The sequence below is a fragment of the Haliaeetus leucocephalus genome, unplaced genomic scaffold (genome assembly GCF_000737465.1).
Source record: "Haliaeetus leucocephalus isolate CR32 unplaced genomic scaffold, Haliaeetus_leucocephalus-4.0 Scaffold830, whole genome shotgun sequence".
NCBI lineage: Eukaryota > Metazoa > Chordata > Aves > Accipitriformes > Accipitridae > Haliaeetus > Haliaeetus leucocephalus.
In genome coordinates this window covers 4485926-4504929 of record NW_010973266.1, presented here as the reverse complement: position 1 = coordinate 4504929, position 19004 = coordinate 4485926, and the positions used below count along the sequence as shown (strand labels likewise).

Genomic DNA, 19004 nt, shown 5'->3' with positions numbered 1-19004 from the left:
AAAAAAATAATTTAAAAAAAAAAAAAAAGACACAACTAAGGCCTGTTTTTCTACTTAACTAATCCATTAACATTGCTGTTGAAAGACAAACAAAACAGACATTGCTTCATCATGGAAACTTCTAACAGGTTCAAGATGTGCAGCTCTTTACCAGGTCATGACCGATAGGCATTTGAGTCCTATTAAGTAATCTATTTTGGTAATTTTTAACGTTAGACAATATTGTTTGATTACATAAATTCATGTTTTTGCAGCTGAAAAGAAGCACAGAAAAAGGACAATGTCATAAGCACGGTTCCCAAGATTGCCAGCAGGAAAGGGAAAAAAACCAAGAAAACCTGCATTATATGTTTTCCTATCTCCCCACTGTTCACTACATTGCTCTTGCCTTTCAGCATTTCACAAGGTGCCTTTAAATCTTGGTTTACGTTTATCCATAAGCAGAATAATATTTTTTTCTATGCCAGTATATATATTGCATGATTTCAGGCCAAAAACCACGCACACTTCTCTTGCCAAAGTGCACGGGTGCCCAGCACAATTGGGCATTATTTCTGCAAACAAAGCTTCCAGTGAAGCCAAGGGCTGCCCTGGGTGCCCGAGGAATGCTGGTTTGCCTCTTGGGTGCTTAGATTACCTCCCTGTGTTTGCACAGCACTGAACGCAGAGTCACTATTCATTTAGAAAAGCATTTCGTATACCTGATGCAAAAAACACATCAGAAGCTACTTCACAAAAATACGGGCAGGCAATATAATGGAAACAGATTAAGTCTTTACAGCCAAATGCTTAAAGCAACATTTTGTAGATACATACATATACTTTTAGAAAATTTTATTGCTGTATAGCTCTTATTAAAGAAAACTAAACTCTCTGGATAGGCAATACAGATCTCTTTGGAGTACCATTTTGAAAATAAATTTCAATTACACCAGCAAAAAGCATCACCAAAGAAATGCCATTTCCACACGCTCATCTCTAACTAATACAAAGTAAGAAACATATCATAAAATACTGGGAAGGTACAGAAAGGGCATCCTCTGAGCTTGCTTTTCTCACTTCTTCACCTCCTATGAAGTTATGATGCAAAAACCAAACTCATAGTATATTATGAAATGTCTTACATATTTTCTTTGCACATTTCACTGTATATATTACACTAATTTGTAAATTATTTTCAGTTTGGCCTCCTTCAAACTGAACTTTGCTCAGAACCAGCATTTGGCTGAGCTATATACACTTGAGCAATACATGGAACAAGTACAAACCCGAAAGCACTGTATTTCTGGCACTAAGCAGGTAAGGGCACTTTAGTTGTCTACATTTTTTTAGTAATAAAAGCCCTGAAGAAAATTTCTAAGGCTAATTAAGATCCCAGAGAACAAAACCAGAGACTGATTTACAAGCACATTAGTTATACAAGCAGCTATATTTGAGTTTGAGAGGTTTAAGCAGTGTCACTGAAAACTGGCCAAATCCCAGTTTATGCTTGCTAGAAGACAGACAAAAAATACTTTCCATGATAAAGCAAACCCTTCTTTTGCCCCCTCTTTCTCAAAACAGACACAACATATTGAAGGCAGTTGATTTTTCTGATAGCTTATAATTTTGCCACTTTGCACGCTAGAAGAGAAGGAGCTTTGACATTTCCTTTGGCCATTTCAGCTCTTCCTGCTATCTCACTGATAACTGCCAAGATGGGTTTTTTTGTTGTTGAAGCAGCGGTTAACTGGTGACAGGCTCAGTGTCTGGGAAGAGAAGTCCTGGGTTCCTGTCTTCAGTCCCAAAATAATATATGTAATTCTGTACTTGTTCTGGCATTGAACTGCAATTAAACCAAACATTCAAAAAAACCCTTGTCTGCTTTAGCTCCTAGGCAGCAGTCATCCACCCTTGTCCTTACTCTTCTTCCCGCCCCATTAGTTTTTCACTGTTTTGCACACAGCAGTGTTGTTTTACAAGCACGAGCGGAGTTTATCCCACCCCGAGAAAGGCAGACGGTGACAAACACACTCGTGTAGGACACGGGACTCATTCAGAGCCACCTCCTGGACACACATCCTACCCACCACCTATTAATGCAAAAGCTGAGAACCACCTGCCACTGTACCTTGCAAGGGCCCTGGCCACCCGAAATGTCTCTTTAGGCTCTGCACATGCCTACGAGCTCTGGGGACTTTGTCATCCTCAGTCCTGTTCCTGAATTTCTGAGCCGGTATTATGCACCTATGTTCCTCACATGGGTAGCTGTGGCTGTGGGAATAATTCAGGGTTGAGAGCAAGTCAGAGAACTTTCGGGTTAAAACAGAAAACTCCTCAATTACCCCGTCATTAAATAAGGGCAATTTAGGATGACAGTTTTTGACTTGTCTTCAGAAAGGTTACACATACCTTGGCAAAGAAATTGGATTCATGAAGTAACCCTAAGATGAATAAAAAGCCCAGAGATCAGTCAGCAATGGTCTGCTGTAGAAAGAGAAAAATTTCTCAAGTTCTAAGCAGTCTTGGCCTAGTAAATCTGCAACCAGAAAGTGGGTTGGACAAGATCAGAGCTCAAATTGATCACCAGAAGCCAGAGAAATATTCTCAGTAATAGAGGATGAAAGTCAGCAGACCAGACCACAGACTTTTACATGCATGTAATTCTTGCTTATTACACAAATAAAAAATGGGGGGAAACAGCTTCAAAGCTGTTCTTCAAAACAGTTTGCACAAAAGGGAGTCTGGAGCACAGGCTGAGAGATAAAAATATGCTACTGCAGGAAAACCCAAACCACAATACTCGGGCATAAGCTACAGTACAGCATACAAGCCACATGAACTAGTCTAGCTCTACTTGGCATTAGTGAGGGCACAGACATAGCAGTGAATCACAGAAAGACAACAGCAAGGGCTCTAGAAAACATTACTTCTCAGGAAAGAATTAGAATTTTAACTGGAGAAGGAACAATGACTGAAACAAGGGTGATAACAAACTTTAGGTATGTTAAAAGACCATTGCATAGAAGGAAAATAACCTGTTCTCTGTGGCCTGACGGACACTATAAATGGGCAGCAAGAAGACAGATGGAGAATATGGTAGGAGACTTGCTAACAGTAAGGACAGAGAAGCATTAAAACAAAGCCTGGAGTCTTCTGCCCTACAGCCCTTCCAGGCAATTAAGCAAACAATGACATAGCTGTAACTGGGCGACAGGAACAGACCGGATCATGTCCTTCGTCCTTGCCAGCCCTATTACTCTACAAAAGTAAACTTTTTGGTGGCTAAGGATTTTTTGGGGTTTACCTTTTGGTCTCTGAAAGGACGCCAGCAAATGCTGTTTACATTACTGTTTCTTTCAGTAATTTCACTCCTTTCCAATCAGATTACTGAAGTACAGCTTTCAGAAATGCCAAACTTCCTAGGGAACACCTTTATGCATTTTTTTCTTACTCCTAAGGCTAACAGCCACAGTGACACATTACCCCTTGCAACAATGAGGCCTTTCCAAATTGGAATCAGTCTTACTTCATCCACAGCAGACTACTTATTTTGTCTCACCCAAAACAAGGTAGGGTAAATGCTTCTCTGACCCTAATTCCAGCAGATTGGTTCATTTCCATAAACTAAGTTGTCTTTAAAATACCAAGGGATCATTTACCGTTTCCAATTATGAACATGTGACTGCATTTAACCCCTATGCTTGGCAAACGGAACATTCTGCACTAACAGTGATTAATCAGGGTTTAGTCTCAGCTAAACACAGGTCGGTTAAGAAATATGAAAAAACAACCTAGTGCAAGAATAGCAGCCAACTCCACAACTGCATACAGAATACGAGGTTGGCAGCATCCTAAGGCACAAAAGTGCAGATGCACTCACCCTGCAAAAAAGCACAGCAGAAGCTTCCATATAGAGATTGATAGAAATACATAGACTATAAAGGCAGCACTTGCTGGGGCTCTGGATAGAGGTGACTGCAAGTTTCTGTGGGGCTTGCTCTTTTTGAATACACTGTGTGTTTTAGTTGCATATTAACATTTTTTTTTTAATGCAAGGCATGTTTTAATACAAACATCCAGATTATAGGAAGTTTTATAACAGTGAAAACAGATCTATATGGTCAGATCTATTTTACAAGATTGCAAAGCTAAACACCGAGACCAGGCTTGAAAACAGCATCTCTTGTCATACAATCAAAATATTGTACATACAGAACACAGCTCGATTCTTCTCAAGTTCACCAGCATAACACCCAGTTTGTCAAACCTTCAGTGCTAGAAGTTTTTTCTAGCTACAGATGAGAAACAGATATTCATCCATAATGACAAGTGCTTCCACCCGACTGACATCGCACCAAGGGGCAAAATGCCAAATGGAGAGTGATATGAGAGTGCAAGACCACCCTTACTAAAATATATATTAATTACAGCTTAAACTTTGGCCAAGACTTTCAACAATTAAACAGATTTCTACAGATATCTCCCCTCAAACATTCTGACTTAACTGTTCAGTGGGTACACAACTAGATGAACAGAACCTCACCACTTTATTTCCAAGTATTCCAAGATTGGAAACTCTTTAAAATCATTCTTTATTTTCTTCAAAGCCATTATAATTTAAAGACATAGCTACATTTTAAGAGTCAAGTCCTCTTAGATAAAGGAAAGAGAGATGCTTGCTTCAAGACCAGGCCTTCATCACACATATTTCAACAGACCACTTTGGGTCAGTCAGCAGATATACTTTAAAAGCCATGTGTTCAGAAAGACAGAATGGTCTTATGAATTATTTCAATGCACTCTCTGATTTCATCCTCCTTAATCACAAGCGGTGGTGCCAGCCGAATGATATCACCATGCGTAGGTTTGGCAAGAAGTCCGTTATCGCGAAGCCGCAAACACACCTTCCAGGCATCATAGTCTACAATTAAAGGAAAGAGAAAAAAAAGACACTTACACTACAGCAGAAAAAGTGGCACAATTACAGCACATGGTATGTGGGGCCAGACTGTAAACTGTTTGCCATCTGGCAGTGAAAAGATGAAGCGTGTTCATTCTCACAAATGAAGCGGTCACTTCTGAGTGTCTGAGCAACTCCCCGGGATTTGCAGTGAACATGCAAGACTGCTGCAAAACTGCAATTTGTCTGAAGGGGCTCACAAGTTTGCCTCCAGCGCACCAAGTTTTGCTCCTTCACAGCCGAGTGCTTGTCTAGATGTAGCAATAAATTTTAAAAAGTGAACCATGCAAAGTGGAGGTAAGAGAACACCTGGATAGGACTTCAGACAAGGTTATATTTATGCCTCAATTTCAGTGCATCACGTTCATGTCCTAAGAAATTACAGATTAAGAAATCTTCCGATGAGGAGACAAAAGGATATTTGCTGGGAGCTAGATTCACCATCAGGTTTGAACATTTGAACATCAAATCATAAAAGAATTGAAATAATTTAAAAAAAAATTGTTCAGATTTACTTAGTTAAAAACCCTCTATTTTTAATAGCACACAGTCGCTTGAATAAATTTCCAGTAGGTACTACAGTACTATAGGCGAGACCTGAACCCAAACATGATGTCTATAAGCCATCCCCCTACTCCATTAAGGTACTTTCTATTTAAGTTGAAAAATATTTTTTCATGCTATGATTGTGCAGTTGATTATAGTTCCTTACCTTTGGTTTCCCGAATTACAATTGCATTTAATAGTCCTTTTCCTCTTACAGAAGTTACAATATCAGATGGTGTCTTCATGAGCTCATTTCTTAGTATGTTACCCATGATTTCTGCATTTTTAGCCAAGTCCTCCTCTTCAATTACCTAAAGGGAAGTCAGATCTGCAGTCAACTGAAGGGCATTGCATTTGTTTTTTGTACCATACCGGAATGGATGACTAATGACATTACAGTTGCTGAGATACAAAAGCTGTTGCATCCAAAGTGTCACTGCAAAGGCTGCACATCCAAGCAGGTTAGTATTAAGCCTGTACTCATTCATGCTTACAAGAAACAATAATCTCTTTGAAATTTTATTCTAAATTAACAACTTTTCATTTGCCATTATTTACAAGTAAACGGTAAACCTCTGAAGACTCTTAATCTGTCCAGGTCTACATATTGGGTAATGATAAGGCTTTCTGAGTGACTTGCATTACACATAGTCAATTAGGCAGTCACAAAATAATTAAAATACAGACTTTGGACAAGACATTTTACTAGCTTCTGTTTGAGCTCCAGTTGCATACATGTGTTATCAAGCTCACAGAGCAGCAGCCTCTGCAGCATGGTATAGTAAAATAAGCCAATTTAAAAATGCCTTTGTGAAATCAGTGAAACTATTTTACTGCATTTACGTAAGTGCCTTGAAACTTCCCCTAGATAAATTATATTTTGTCATTTAAGACATTAAGACCGTAAGAACAGAGAAATTAGGACACATTTCCAGTAAAGGCTTTAGAATTTGTTTTGTGATCTATGCAAACAATTACCCACTACCAATTTTCCAGTCTTACTTAAAGCTAGATTTCTACTTGTAGCATAACAAATGATATCATTTGTTTAAGCAAAGATCATGCCACTGTGACACCCTTTTTTCTATGGAATCCAAATCTCTATTACAACACACAAACCTCCAGTGCTGCCATTGCAACACGGCAAGCTAATGGATTTCCTCCATATGTAGATCCATGTTCACCAGGCTTAATGGTCAGCATAACTTCATCATCACATAGTACTGCTGAGACCTAAAATGGAAAGGTCAGCCAATTCATTTACACATATTTAGAACAGTAAACTTAAATATCTCTGAAGCAAACTTTTCCTCAGGGCTCAGGAAAGGATAATTTTCAGCCTGTGGTGATAAATTACATTTAGATTCCCAGCTCTGTATAGAGGAGAGCATATCTGACAATCACATAACAGCTTAATCCCTTAAATACACTTAGCTATAGTGGTAACACATAACATCTAACTACGGCTGAGGAGCATTCTCCAAACTGAATATTATTTCAAGAGTTTAAGATTTAATACTCTGTTTAACAACTCAGAAATACTTTCAATTGGCCAAAACAGTTCAAGGCATGTTGTAATTTCCAGCCTAATCAGTAGGAATTTAAGTCACTCCAAAGAGGATAAAATCAATCATGCAGGCATGCCAAACAAGTTGTCCAGAAATAGCTTTATAATATATGTTTTAACACACATTAGTATTTTTTTTCCTTTACAGAATTCATCTAGAAATTAATCACAGCAAGACTGTAATAAACTACTCTCCAGAGAGAGTAAAGACTAACTAGTAATTCCAGAATGAAAGGCTGACCACTGGACACTTATTTTCCTGATAGGGTAATATCAAACTGAAGAAAACAGATATACCAAATCTATTCAATTAATCGACAAAGGCCAAAAGACCTAAAAATCACCAGCCTAAGAAGATGGTATCTAACAACTTGCCACCCTAAGAAGTCAATTATCAACACAGAAAGTTCAGGATACTATATATCCATTTCAGCTATAAATGTAACATTATGTATTCTATTATTTCCTTACCTGTCTCTCACAGGTTGGACTACCTGTGTCACAAATCACAGTTAATCTTGTAAGCACCAATTTCCAAGCACAGCAAACATCAGATCTGTTTGCCTTCCAACTAGTAGACTTTCAAGGTTAATTACTTAAAACTCATTATTCAACAAATGGATATTTGTTTGTTACTCACAGGATATAAGCCACCAGAAAGGGCCTTTCCAAGAAGAATTATATCAGGTCTCACATTTTCATGGTCAACAGCTAGCATTTTCCCCGTTCTGGCTAAACCAGTCTGTACTTCATCAGCAATAAACAGAACCTTTATAGATACAAAAAGAAGAAAAATCCACACATAACAGAGAGTGACTTTCGCTCCCATTCCTAACTCAATTCAAACAATATAGCATAATTGCACACAGTAAGTGAAAGACCTTCCAGCTGCATCACACTAAGTACACGAAGGTACTTCTTTTACCTCCTCTAAACCTCCTGGAGACTTACGTATTCTATGAAATGTCAAAATAAGTGAACATACTGTCCTCTCTCTCCCACATCCTTAGTGTATTCTTTTCTATGTAAGGCATACTGCACACAGGGTTGTCCAACCAAAATCTATTTGCGTTATTACAATGAGTGGGATTTGCAAAAAGTTAGGATATGTCTGTCTTTACTCCCAGTGCATCATTGTTACACTGACCTTTGGAAGCTTCTGAAAAATGCCATTTTAGCAACTCTCGAGCTTTTGTAGTCTGATGTCTAAGTGCCTAAATAATTCTGAGAGCCTAACTCCAAGTTTTTGATCTTGTTCTCCTAAACTGCACTGTTGTCACATACTACTATTTGTAAAGTACCCCTTATTTTTTCTGAGAGGTAAGTATCGCAGCAATAACGGAGATAATTTTATTAATTATGTGTCAATACCTTCCTCTGAAGGTATAGAAGGATTTACGGGTAGCACTTCCAAATTAAGAATCAGAATTCTATTGGAATGGAGACTACTGATTTTTAAATCAGACAGGCAACATTAAGAGAAAAAAAGCTCTAAATCAGCAGACCTTTTTTAGTTGTTTTCCTTACACTTACAAAGGATGTGGCCTAGGCCTGTGGGAGAGGCTGACCAAATTGGTCCTGGAATAAGAAGGCACGGCAGCCTGCTTGTGAGAATTAGCAGTACCCAAAGACAGCTGTAGGACATGAGAATATACATAACCACATCTTCCCACCCTTCCACAGACACTGAATGCAAATCTAATTCACTAGCACAGAATAGAAATTATAGATCTAATGCTCCATTTTCAAAACTAAACATTTCTTAGTAGAATTCAGGCAGGACATAATATTCAGAATAGGAGTCAGGAACGTGATATGAAACAGAAACTGAGAAAATTCCTAACAAAAGAACAAAACTGTAAGACTTCTGCTCTTCAGAGATCTTAAAAGAACGTTCATAAGTATATGACCATTTTCTTTAGTGTTTCATTCTGTGACTCACTACTGTTACTAACTCTTGATAGCACTTATGCACTCCAGTAACAAGGTCCCTCGATAGCCATGGTAGAACCACTGCAGAAATTGGCTTCTGGCCCAAGAAACTTATAATGTGAAAAATAAATCAGAAGTTAAATTAATTTAAAAAAAATGCAGTTTCAAGAACATTCATTAGAAACTTAAATTGGTGACAGTAGTAAGAAACAGTGAAAAAGACACGCTGCTGAGACGTACTTCCTGGTAAGTTATTGCCAGGAAATACAAGAAGTATCCCTACCTTATTTGACTGAAAGAAAAGGAAATGATTAAATAGTTTATGAAATCCTATACCTTGCATATGAGGATGACCTTACAAGATATGCCAGTAAACACAGTGTGTAATGTTAAATCCACCTTGTTATAGTGAATTCCTTACATTGTGTTTTGTGCAGAGGTCCCGCACTCCTGTGAGATAACCTTTGTCAGGAACAACTACACCTGCTTCACCTTGAATTGGTTCCACCATGAAAGCTGCTATGTTGGGATCTTGAAGGGCCCGCTGTAAAAATGGACATATGGATAGGAAAGAAAAAAAGAAAAAACTTTTACTGGTGTCAAATTTAGCAAATATACAGATGAACACATGTAGCAGAACCTAGCTCTAACCCTGGTGTTCTACTTCAAATGACAATAATAGTATTGATGTCAGGCGGTTATCCCTGAGTGCCATTTCAGTTCCAACACAGAAGCCTATGTCACTATTTGCCTAGAAAAATCAGCTGGTGTGCTTGCTTGGGAAATTACAAACCTTAAAAATTGCAAACCCAGACAAACAGGTTATCAGATCAGTTCATAAATTACCTCAGAAATACACTCAGTTTTGCATTACCCCACACAAGACAAACAATTGCTCAATGCTTCCCCAGTACACCTCCGACAAAAAAGAATGGAGCTTCTCCAGAACAATTCTGGCACCTTAAAGCAAAGTCCACAGCTACACTCTTGCACCATCAGGTTCTAAAAGGTTTAGAAGTCCATGAGACTCAAGAGATGTAATGATTCCCAGCATGAATTTACTAAGTATTGCCCCATAAACAGAACAAATTCAGTTATCAGTCTGATGGACGTAGACCTAAGTTTCAGGTCTCCAGAGCGCATTCAAAGCCTCAGTAAAGTTGGCTGAAAGCCACTAAATACTTACAGGGCTTTCACAATGGGCAGCCTTATGCAGGTTCAAATCTGAGTAAGCTTTTCCACACTGCAACTATAATACACTGAGAGACCTTTGTTTCCCCTAACCAAACTCCTAGGAGGCAAGAATCTCGGTCCTATAAACCCTCCAATCTCCAGAGCCGACTCACTTGTACTAAGCAGACCCAACAGGCACAGAGGACTAACCAACTTGTCACTCATGGAGACAATGTACCCAGATGATGGAAAAGTGTCAATGCCAATGTTCCTAGCGCTTCAGGACTATCTGTGTTTGGCTGGAACCCTCTTGACTCGCAGGTCCCAAGTCCAGCACGCTATGGCTGCCATCAAGCACCATCTACCCTTTAATACCCAAGCCCACATTAAGAGGGTGGGAAGTTTTAGACTAATCAAGGTCAACCCTCCCCAACAGCTTGACAGGATGCATCTCAGAAAACCCAGGGAAATGCAGAATCACTAGCGTCCCAGTGAAACACCACCCTAGCATGGTTTTAAGGATGCTGTGAAACTGGAAAGACTTGTTTGCAACTGCAGTGAATTCTAGTTATCTGGTCATTGAAGAATGCACAGCATTTCTGAGAAAAGTAGGTAAAGATACTAGTTTCAGAATCCAGATCCTGACTTTGGAATGCATGCTACTGATCTGAATACCCTTACGCCTTATCTGCTGTTCTTCATTGGTACCCTGAACATCTTAGTGACATGGGAAATGAAACAGATCGTGTTGTTTTCCTTTTACATATAAAGCAAAGCTGAAAATCAAAACCAAAGCAGAATTTACACACACTTCCTATACATAATTATAACATATATATTTCTTAAATATGTCTAGATACATATATCTTTATGTCAAAGCACATGTTTCAAAGGATAAACTGCTGATTTTCCTGCCTTGCTATTTACCAATGAGTCACTGTAAAGTGATTTCTTACCAGAAAACAAAAATTGTCAAATACCTCAAGAGCTGGTAGGTCATTGTATGGGATCACTTCGAAACCTGGCATAAAGGGTCCAAATCCATCATAGCTGGATGGGTCGGTAGAACTAGAGATAGCAGACATGGTTCTGCCCCAGAAGTTGCCAGCTGAAAAAAAAATAAAAAAAAAAAATAAAGAGGGAGATTGTTACAAAATTAAGTAAGAGCCAGGACAGTTTATAGGACATCCCACTTTCCATTTGGTAATGCATTTTAAGAGTTGTCTAACATTAGCATATTAGCATCCTTCTCCTAATTGCTAGCATTTTACATTGATGCCATAAATACATGATGTTGCTATATCAAGAACACATATCAAACCCAAGACGTGGCAAGAATACAAAATAATTTCCATAAGCTTTGTTAGTAGCCTGAAAAATTGAAAATAACTCAGAAAGATAACATATTTTTAAGGAAGATGTGTAGCTTTTACATAAACATTACTCATTAAATGCAGAAAAAAGTAAACAACACCCAGAATTTAGGTCCTAAAAATAAAGCTGCCCATAAGCCTAAATCAAAAAATACACTTCTGTGCATTTCAAAGTTCCAGGAGAAGCCACTCATATTTGTAAAAGTATTGTGACATTGCACTATTTCATATAGAAACTTCAGTTAAAATGTCTAGGAACCAACTATCACCAAGACTATGATATCTTCATTTTAATTTTTGAGTTAAATCAACGTACTCTCAGCTAATCATTACTAAGATGTTGAATAAGACTAAGGAAGATTAAGGGTTCAACACCTCCATAGCATTACAAGCCTTTTCTTTCTTTCCCCCACCAATTTCTTTGTGTAACTGTGATCCTAGGGGCAGAGGATGTTCTCAATCTGCAGGAAATCCTGAAGTCAATTATTACTGACGTAGCCACCTCTAGGCATCCCTTCTTTCTAATCACCAATGTAAATAGCATTACACTGTTCACCATAGCAATGCCTCCTAGCAGAACAATCCCTGCCATGCTTTGCTGAGTCACGTGCTTATCACCTCAAGGTTATGTTAGCGCAATCCTCTGTATCCTGTAACAAAGCCCTGAAGACTAAATTACATGAAGCAGAGCAGTCTATCTGCTGATGGCAGGCTGTCTCCACCTTAGCAGTCCAGTCTCCCTACTGGCTCACTATCAAGCACAGCATCTACCTCAAGTTCTCTAGACTGATGTTTAAAGTAATTTTTTATTCTGACCCTAGCTACCCAAGAGAGCTTTTTTCCTGCCAAAATGCTGGCTTCTGAGAAGAGAAGGATTACTTTTTTTTTTCTCACCTACTTGGCACGTAATTATATATTGTGGTTCAGGGGATGGGATCATAAAAATGGAGAGCATATCCAGTTTATCAAGATGAGAAAGCACTTACTAAAAGTTAGTTGACTGAAGTGCAAAATAAAATATATACAGAAGAGAAGAAGGGAGAAATTTACTTGTTCAAAGAATTCCCTGAAGAAAAAATAAATCTAATCTAATCCGTCCTAGAATCCATAATGCGTAATTGAACTATGAATTTCAATTTATAAATGCTTCCTAATGATAGTTTATGGTTCAGCTACTATATGTAACAAAAGTCAAAACCAGTATTTTGCAGCTGTAGCAATTAAAAAAAAAAGTCAATATTGAAGTAGTAGCCTCTATTCTGGAAGGTTTTATAAAATACAGAACATTAGAATTGGGAAAAATACTTCACCTATAACCAAAGAATACCAAATGTAAGTTATTTCAATTAGACATAATTATTTTTTTTTAATTTTTTTTCAGCAAAGCACAATAGCCTCTTCAGAGGCAGGTAACTTCTCCCCATTACAGAGCCAAGCGGAGCAGGCAGATGAAAAGAGGAAGTATACCACGTATATAATCAGGACTTTCCAGGGCCCCATATTTACTTTAGCAATATTGCTTTTACCTTGATTATATGATCAAGACTACAGTATGGCTTTACTGAATTAATGCCAACTTCTGGAAGACCTTAAGAATGCAGAAGAAAACCAGTGGTAGGGAAAGCCTAAGAGGGAAGCAGGCTTAACCCAAATGTGGAATCTATGAGAGGGGTGGCAGCAATCTGAGGGATGAATTCACGAGAAAGGTACATAAAAATCAACCAATTAGGAATAAAAAGATACTGCACTTTAACACCCAAGCAGCAGTTAAAAGAGCATGGAGGACTGAATGCACTTTCCATGTGACTTCAGGCAGCCACCCATCAATTTTTGACAACTAAAAAGGTTAAGTAGTACAAATGAGGTCCACTTTATATATTCAATTGCTGTTTATAAAGCTTTATAAATGACCATATTAAGTATGGTTTCCTTCCTGGATTTAAGGTCATTGTTGCATTTCCCTTGCAAAAACAGACATTACCAGCAGCTCCTGACAAAGCACAACTATCCTCATTGCCTCTCGATGCATACACCTCCACAAGGGAAAGGATCTGAAATTGATTTGTCATAGGAATTATATTCATATCTCTTGCTTTTACAATTAATTCTGTTAAGATCACATGCGTTTCTTAAAGGACATTACATTTAAAAAAATGTTTATAATTCATTGTAACTATTCAAGGTTAAAATCAAATAGCAGAAGCATACACAGAATATTTTGTCAACAGAATATCATAGAATCATAGAATCGTTCAGGTTGGAAAAGACCTTTAAGATCATGAAGTCCAACCGTCAACCCAACACCACCACGCCCACTAAACCATGTCCTGAAGTGCCACGTCTACACGTTTTTTTAACACCTCCAGGGATGGTGACTCCAACACTTCCCTGGGCAGCCTGTTCCAATGCCTGGCAACCCTTTCAGTAAAGAAATTTTTTCTAATATCCAATCTAAACCTCCCCTGGCGCAACTTGAGGCCATTTCCTTTTGTTCTATCACTAGTTACCTTAAGGTTCTGCAAAGACTGTTGTAGCCACAACAGTAGTTTTTTATTAGAATCACCAACTGCAGATATGTGAGCATAACATAACCCGTTAATAGGTTGAGAGCTTACATTATTAAAGTATCAGAGGTTACAGAGACCTTCAACAGACTTGCTTCAGGGAAAAAACTGAAGCATTAAGAATACTGCAAAGTAATCACTACAGCTATAGGAGAAAAGAGAGTGCTACATGCAGCGTCTAGAGATCTCTTCCTCCTCAATACCTCAACTCGTAACACGCACTTTACATACCCGCAAAAATAATTTTTGCTTTGTATTTTGGAATTCCTTTCACAGTGTATGCCCACTTCCGAGCCAATTTACAGGCAGTTTCTCCAGCTTCCACTCCTAAAACATAAAGCAGTACCATTATCACACTTGTACATAAAACAGGCCATTGATGCAGTATCAAATGTTACAAAACCATTGAATCTCACAGACAAGAAACAGAACGGAAATAATTTTTTTTTTTACCTGTGTTCATTGGAAGAACTTTGTTATAATTAAACATTTTGGTGACAAACTCCTCATATTCGCCAAGTACATCATTGTAGAATGCTCTGGATGTAAGGGTCAGTTTTTCAGACTGAGCTTTCAGAGCATTCACGATCTTTGGGTGACAGTGGCCTTGATTAACAGCACTGTAAGCACTCAGAAAGTCAAAATACTTTCTACCTTCAACATCCCACACATAAACACCTAAGAAAACAAAGGTATGGTCAATACACAAAATAGAAGAAGACATGAGATAATACTAAATGGTATAAGCTAAGAATTACAACACAACCTGGTCAAATAGAAATGATACTCTCACTATTCCTTAGGGCATACCTGAAAGGCCCTCTAACTAGAAAATAATCAGTTGACAAGGAGAGCATGAGCAACAAACTAGTACAGTACAAATAAATGCCCAATGAGGAATCAAGAAAAGAAGCATTTCCCATTTAAAGCTGCTATTCCACTAAGTTAGTAAGTAATATCAGAATATTTCTTCCCCTCCAAGTTCCTGTTTTGGGTCCTAAAACGTAGACAGAGAAGAATACTTTTGTAAGAAAATTAATAAGAATTGGAGGTCATAAAAGAAAGAACAAAACCAACAGAACCCAAATAGTCTCAAAACTTAAGAGACCAACAGCTTTGAGTTGTCTAAATGTGTATCAATAAAGAAAAACTACTGGATCACTATGCTGATAGCATTTCAATACAAACTCATAGAATTTAACCTGCAGAGCACAAAAGCCCCTTAAACATAATTAAAAACCAGAATAAATTTAAATTAAGCAATAGTACAGGAACAGTACACAAGAACTTAAATAGGGTTCCAATGCACCTTTTCATGTTCACATTAACATTAAACCTCTCCACATAAGGTAACAGAAGAAACAAAATTTCTTGAAACTTTCTTGCTGAGTTATTCTGAATTATCAGAATAAGATTATCAGAAGATTATCAGAATTTAGACCTCTGTTTAGAGAAGTCATTTTAGAGAGACTACAACTTTATCAGGTGGCTTATGCATAATGATCCACTTCTCTAACCAGCAATTAGCTGTCTTTATTTCATCGATTATCTCAATCCCATCCATCCCACCCCCCAAAAAACCCCCAAAGGTTCAGAGACTGATTAGGTCAGAATCATTACACCATGATCCCATCCCATCTACACACACACAGATCCCATCTACACCACCCAGGGAAACCTAAATAAAATACCTTTTCCCTTCTCCAGAGCCACAGGCAGTGGGTGATAATTGTGGGCACCATATTTAGCCTCACGTTCAAATATGAAATCAGAGGATGGAGGTCCTTGAATAGTTTTTTTTGTGGCAACTGAGGTAGCAGAACTCAGTGAAGCGTGAACACCTCGACAGAGAACAGCAATGCTCTGAGAGCGGGTTAGCTTGGAAAACATCATTGACTTCAGGTATGTTGTTATAGATCTGGGGGAAAAAAAAAGAGTAAGTTAATAATTAGCACTAAGAATACTTCGGAAGAAATGTATGACACGATTGAAGTGGTTTTACTGCCAGGATTACAGGTTTCTCAACTCTTTTGCAATTCAGTCAAGAAAGCTTATATGAAGTATAAATGAATGCGGTACTAACTTCAAGTAAGTATTTTTTTCTATTTTAACATACACTCACAGTAACAGAAAGAAAACTGCGTGACTCACCAAAACTATGAACTAGTCACATAATTTTCCTATGTGTTCCTTTTTCATTGTGCCTTAAATTGTGACTGGATTTATTAATATAAACTACAGTAAGAAAGTTAAGTTTATCAAACTTCTTGTGCTATTGAAATGCCTTTCGTCTAACAAAGATTTCCATAAGACAAACCTTGTCACAAAATCAGGAAGTAAATAATATAATACTGGAAAGAAGCACCTGACCCAAATAATGTTTGGCTGATAATATTATCAAGTTTGATAAAGGATTGATTAACTGAGGTCAGCTTTAAGAAGCAAAATTTTTATATAAATTGCATTCTTGATTTTAAAATGTTGCCACCTACATATAAAGTACTCACTGTTTGTAGCATTTTAAGACCATCAAAAAATAGATGGAAAATAATAGTATGTCAGATATTAACTATCATTATAGCACCCTGTATTTTCTTAGTAAAACTCAGCGATTTCCCTTGAATACATAACCTTGTACTGTTAACATCTAAGGATTTTAAGGATTATCTGAGAGTTTATTTAAGGATAATCTGAGAGTAGAATTTCATGAGACAAACACACTTGCATTTCCTTCCTGTGCCTTCACCTCAGTCAATGTAAAGATATGTCCCAGAGAAGGGAAACGGAGTAGGCATTTTAAAAGCTGTTCAGGCAAGCTCTCCTCACAGCACCAAGTACTGGGAAGAGCAGAGAACCACTGAGGAAACAATGATCACTTTAGCAGGACCAAGAGTTCTCAAAGCTCAAGTTTCCAGTCTTGCAGGGCATCACACTCATAAACTGGCAAAAGGTATTAGACGAAAAGGAAGATCGCAGATTACAGTGACAAGTACTCTGATTATCAGATGCAGCCTCCTTTGTAATGTACTCCATGGCAAGCTGAAGAGCTAAGTAGCATTGACACTGCTGCACTACCTAACAACAAAAGCATACTGTAAAACTTAACCAAAATATACTTATTAAATATCAACAGGAGAATCCAGGGATGTTTTACACAAGGGTGTTGTTATTTCAGGCTGCTTGCAGAGACAGAAATACTAAGTCACAAATTAATTCTAAATTTATTTTGGAAAAGGTCTGCACACTGGATGTCTCACCTTAAACAGAGACGCATTTCTTTCAGCAGACTCCTCAGATATTACATTGCTACTCCTCACTTCTAAGCAAAGCGAGAAGACTATATGCTGCATCTACCAAAACTGGCTGCCAAAATCCAAGGCTTTAGGAAGACTCAGTAGTCTCCATTCCAGCAAGAGATGAATGGCACCGTCACAGCTCTGGGCATTTTACCGTCTATCATCAATGCCGTGAAATATTAGCCAATTGTGTTAATACTTTTCAAGACCGTTATTCACAGATTTTGCAAATAAAAAAGACAATGTTGCAAAATATTTGTAAAATATTGTTGCAAATAAAAAAGGCAAGAATTGCAAGTAAAAAATACTTCTCTGTGCAAGAAAAATTTTTGACAGAAACTCAGCTCAGCTGCAGCAGTCAAAATTGCAACTTGGCTTAACTCCAACAATTTAATTGGTCTGTGACATCCTGGCCCCTGGCACACCTCCAGAGCAGCTCATTCTATCACAAGCTTCTATATTTTTGGAGATTTTCCAGACATTCCTGAAATGAAAGCTGTAAAGAAATGAAACTCTTGTCTGCCCTGTATCAGAAAGCTACCTTTCTGCATGAAGAATTACAGACCACCAATCTGAAGTTTTTCTTTTAGTTCTTTCAGGTTGGAAAATATTAATCAGAAATTTTTAAAAGAGCTTTCCCCTCCATGAGGGGGAATGCCCTGCAAACTATGCTAGTGAGGCTACACCATTTTAGCCAAGGTGTGGCACAATAAGGGGGGGGGGGGATCCCAAACTTATTACCAACTGTGAGGAAGTAAGAAATATGATCATGCCCTGCAGCACGCAGTACTGGAATCAGAAGCCAGGGCATTTCACCAAGCGGAAAAGGTCTTGCATCAGAATAGAAAAGCTACTCAAAGCACAGCTGTAAAACATACTTGAACAACTTTGCTCAACTGTTGAGCAAGAATATCCAGACAAGAGCACTGCGCCTGCAGACCTCACAGGTAAATTGAATGGTTGTATGTACCCAATCCTGGAAATACAGCCCCCCAAGGTAAATGCCATATATCATCAAATACACAAAACCCATTCGGATTCATGTTGATACAGCATGGAAGATTCCATGCCACGCTGCAGCCTTTAGCAGCTGAATTCAAAGGGTGTGAATGTTCAAGGGGACAAGCTATAGCAGGAGGGGTATCAGTCCAGACATGCCAAACTACCTTTTCAGACTAGGCCCACATCAGAAACGGCTCAGGACCTAGATCGGCAGACAAGAAAGAGCAAGAAACCCAGCGGCAAAATACCAGAACCCCCTCGCCATCCCCCTGGCCGAGGCCACTGCAAAGGCAAAGAGGGTATCACGGACGGCAGGAGGGCTGACGACAGGCTCGGAGGACGAAGGTGACTCTCTGCCGGTTCGGCCTGCCCACCCCTCGGGGACAGGCTGTCACATCCCCGGCTCCCCTCACAGCAAGACCGCCCTGGGGGGGGGACGGGGACGGGGGACACCCGGCCCCGGTCCCGCGGCGGGTCGGGCCCTCTCTGGGGGGATTGAGGGGGGCTGCCAGGCGCTCCCGGCCCCGCCGCGGGGCCCTGCCCCGGGAGCCAGCCGCCGTGGGGCAGCCCGACCCCCCATTGCCTTGGCGACGGGGCCTGCTGCGGCCT

The 19004-nt window shown here is 38.9% G+C and overlaps 1 protein-coding gene across 4 annotated transcripts in view; it reads right to left on the bottom strand.

Moving 5' to 3' along the window:
* Positions 1-3711: 3711 nt before the first annotated feature.
* The window catches only part of OAT (ornithine aminotransferase), a 15514-nt gene continuing 221 nt past the window's right edge, over positions 3712-19004 (bottom strand). Inside the window, exons 1-10 of one of the 4 annotated variants that reach the window (XM_010581990.1) lie at positions 18560-18895; positions 15789-16015; positions 14551-14775; positions 14329-14424; positions 11141-11268; positions 9409-9531; positions 7696-7824; positions 6608-6721; positions 5655-5799; positions 3712-4903 (exon numbers count right to left, since the gene is read on the bottom strand). In XM_010581990.1, coding sequence (XP_010580292.1) covers positions 4743-4903; positions 5655-5799; positions 6608-6721; positions 7696-7824; positions 9409-9531; positions 11141-11268; positions 14329-14424; positions 14551-14775; positions 15789-15990 — 1323 coding nt within the window. In that variant the 5' untranslated portion in view covers positions 15991-16015; positions 18560-18895 and the 3' untranslated portion in view covers positions 3712-4742. The other 3 variants (XM_010581986.1, XM_010581987.1, XM_010581988.1) reach the window with 3 other exon arrangements.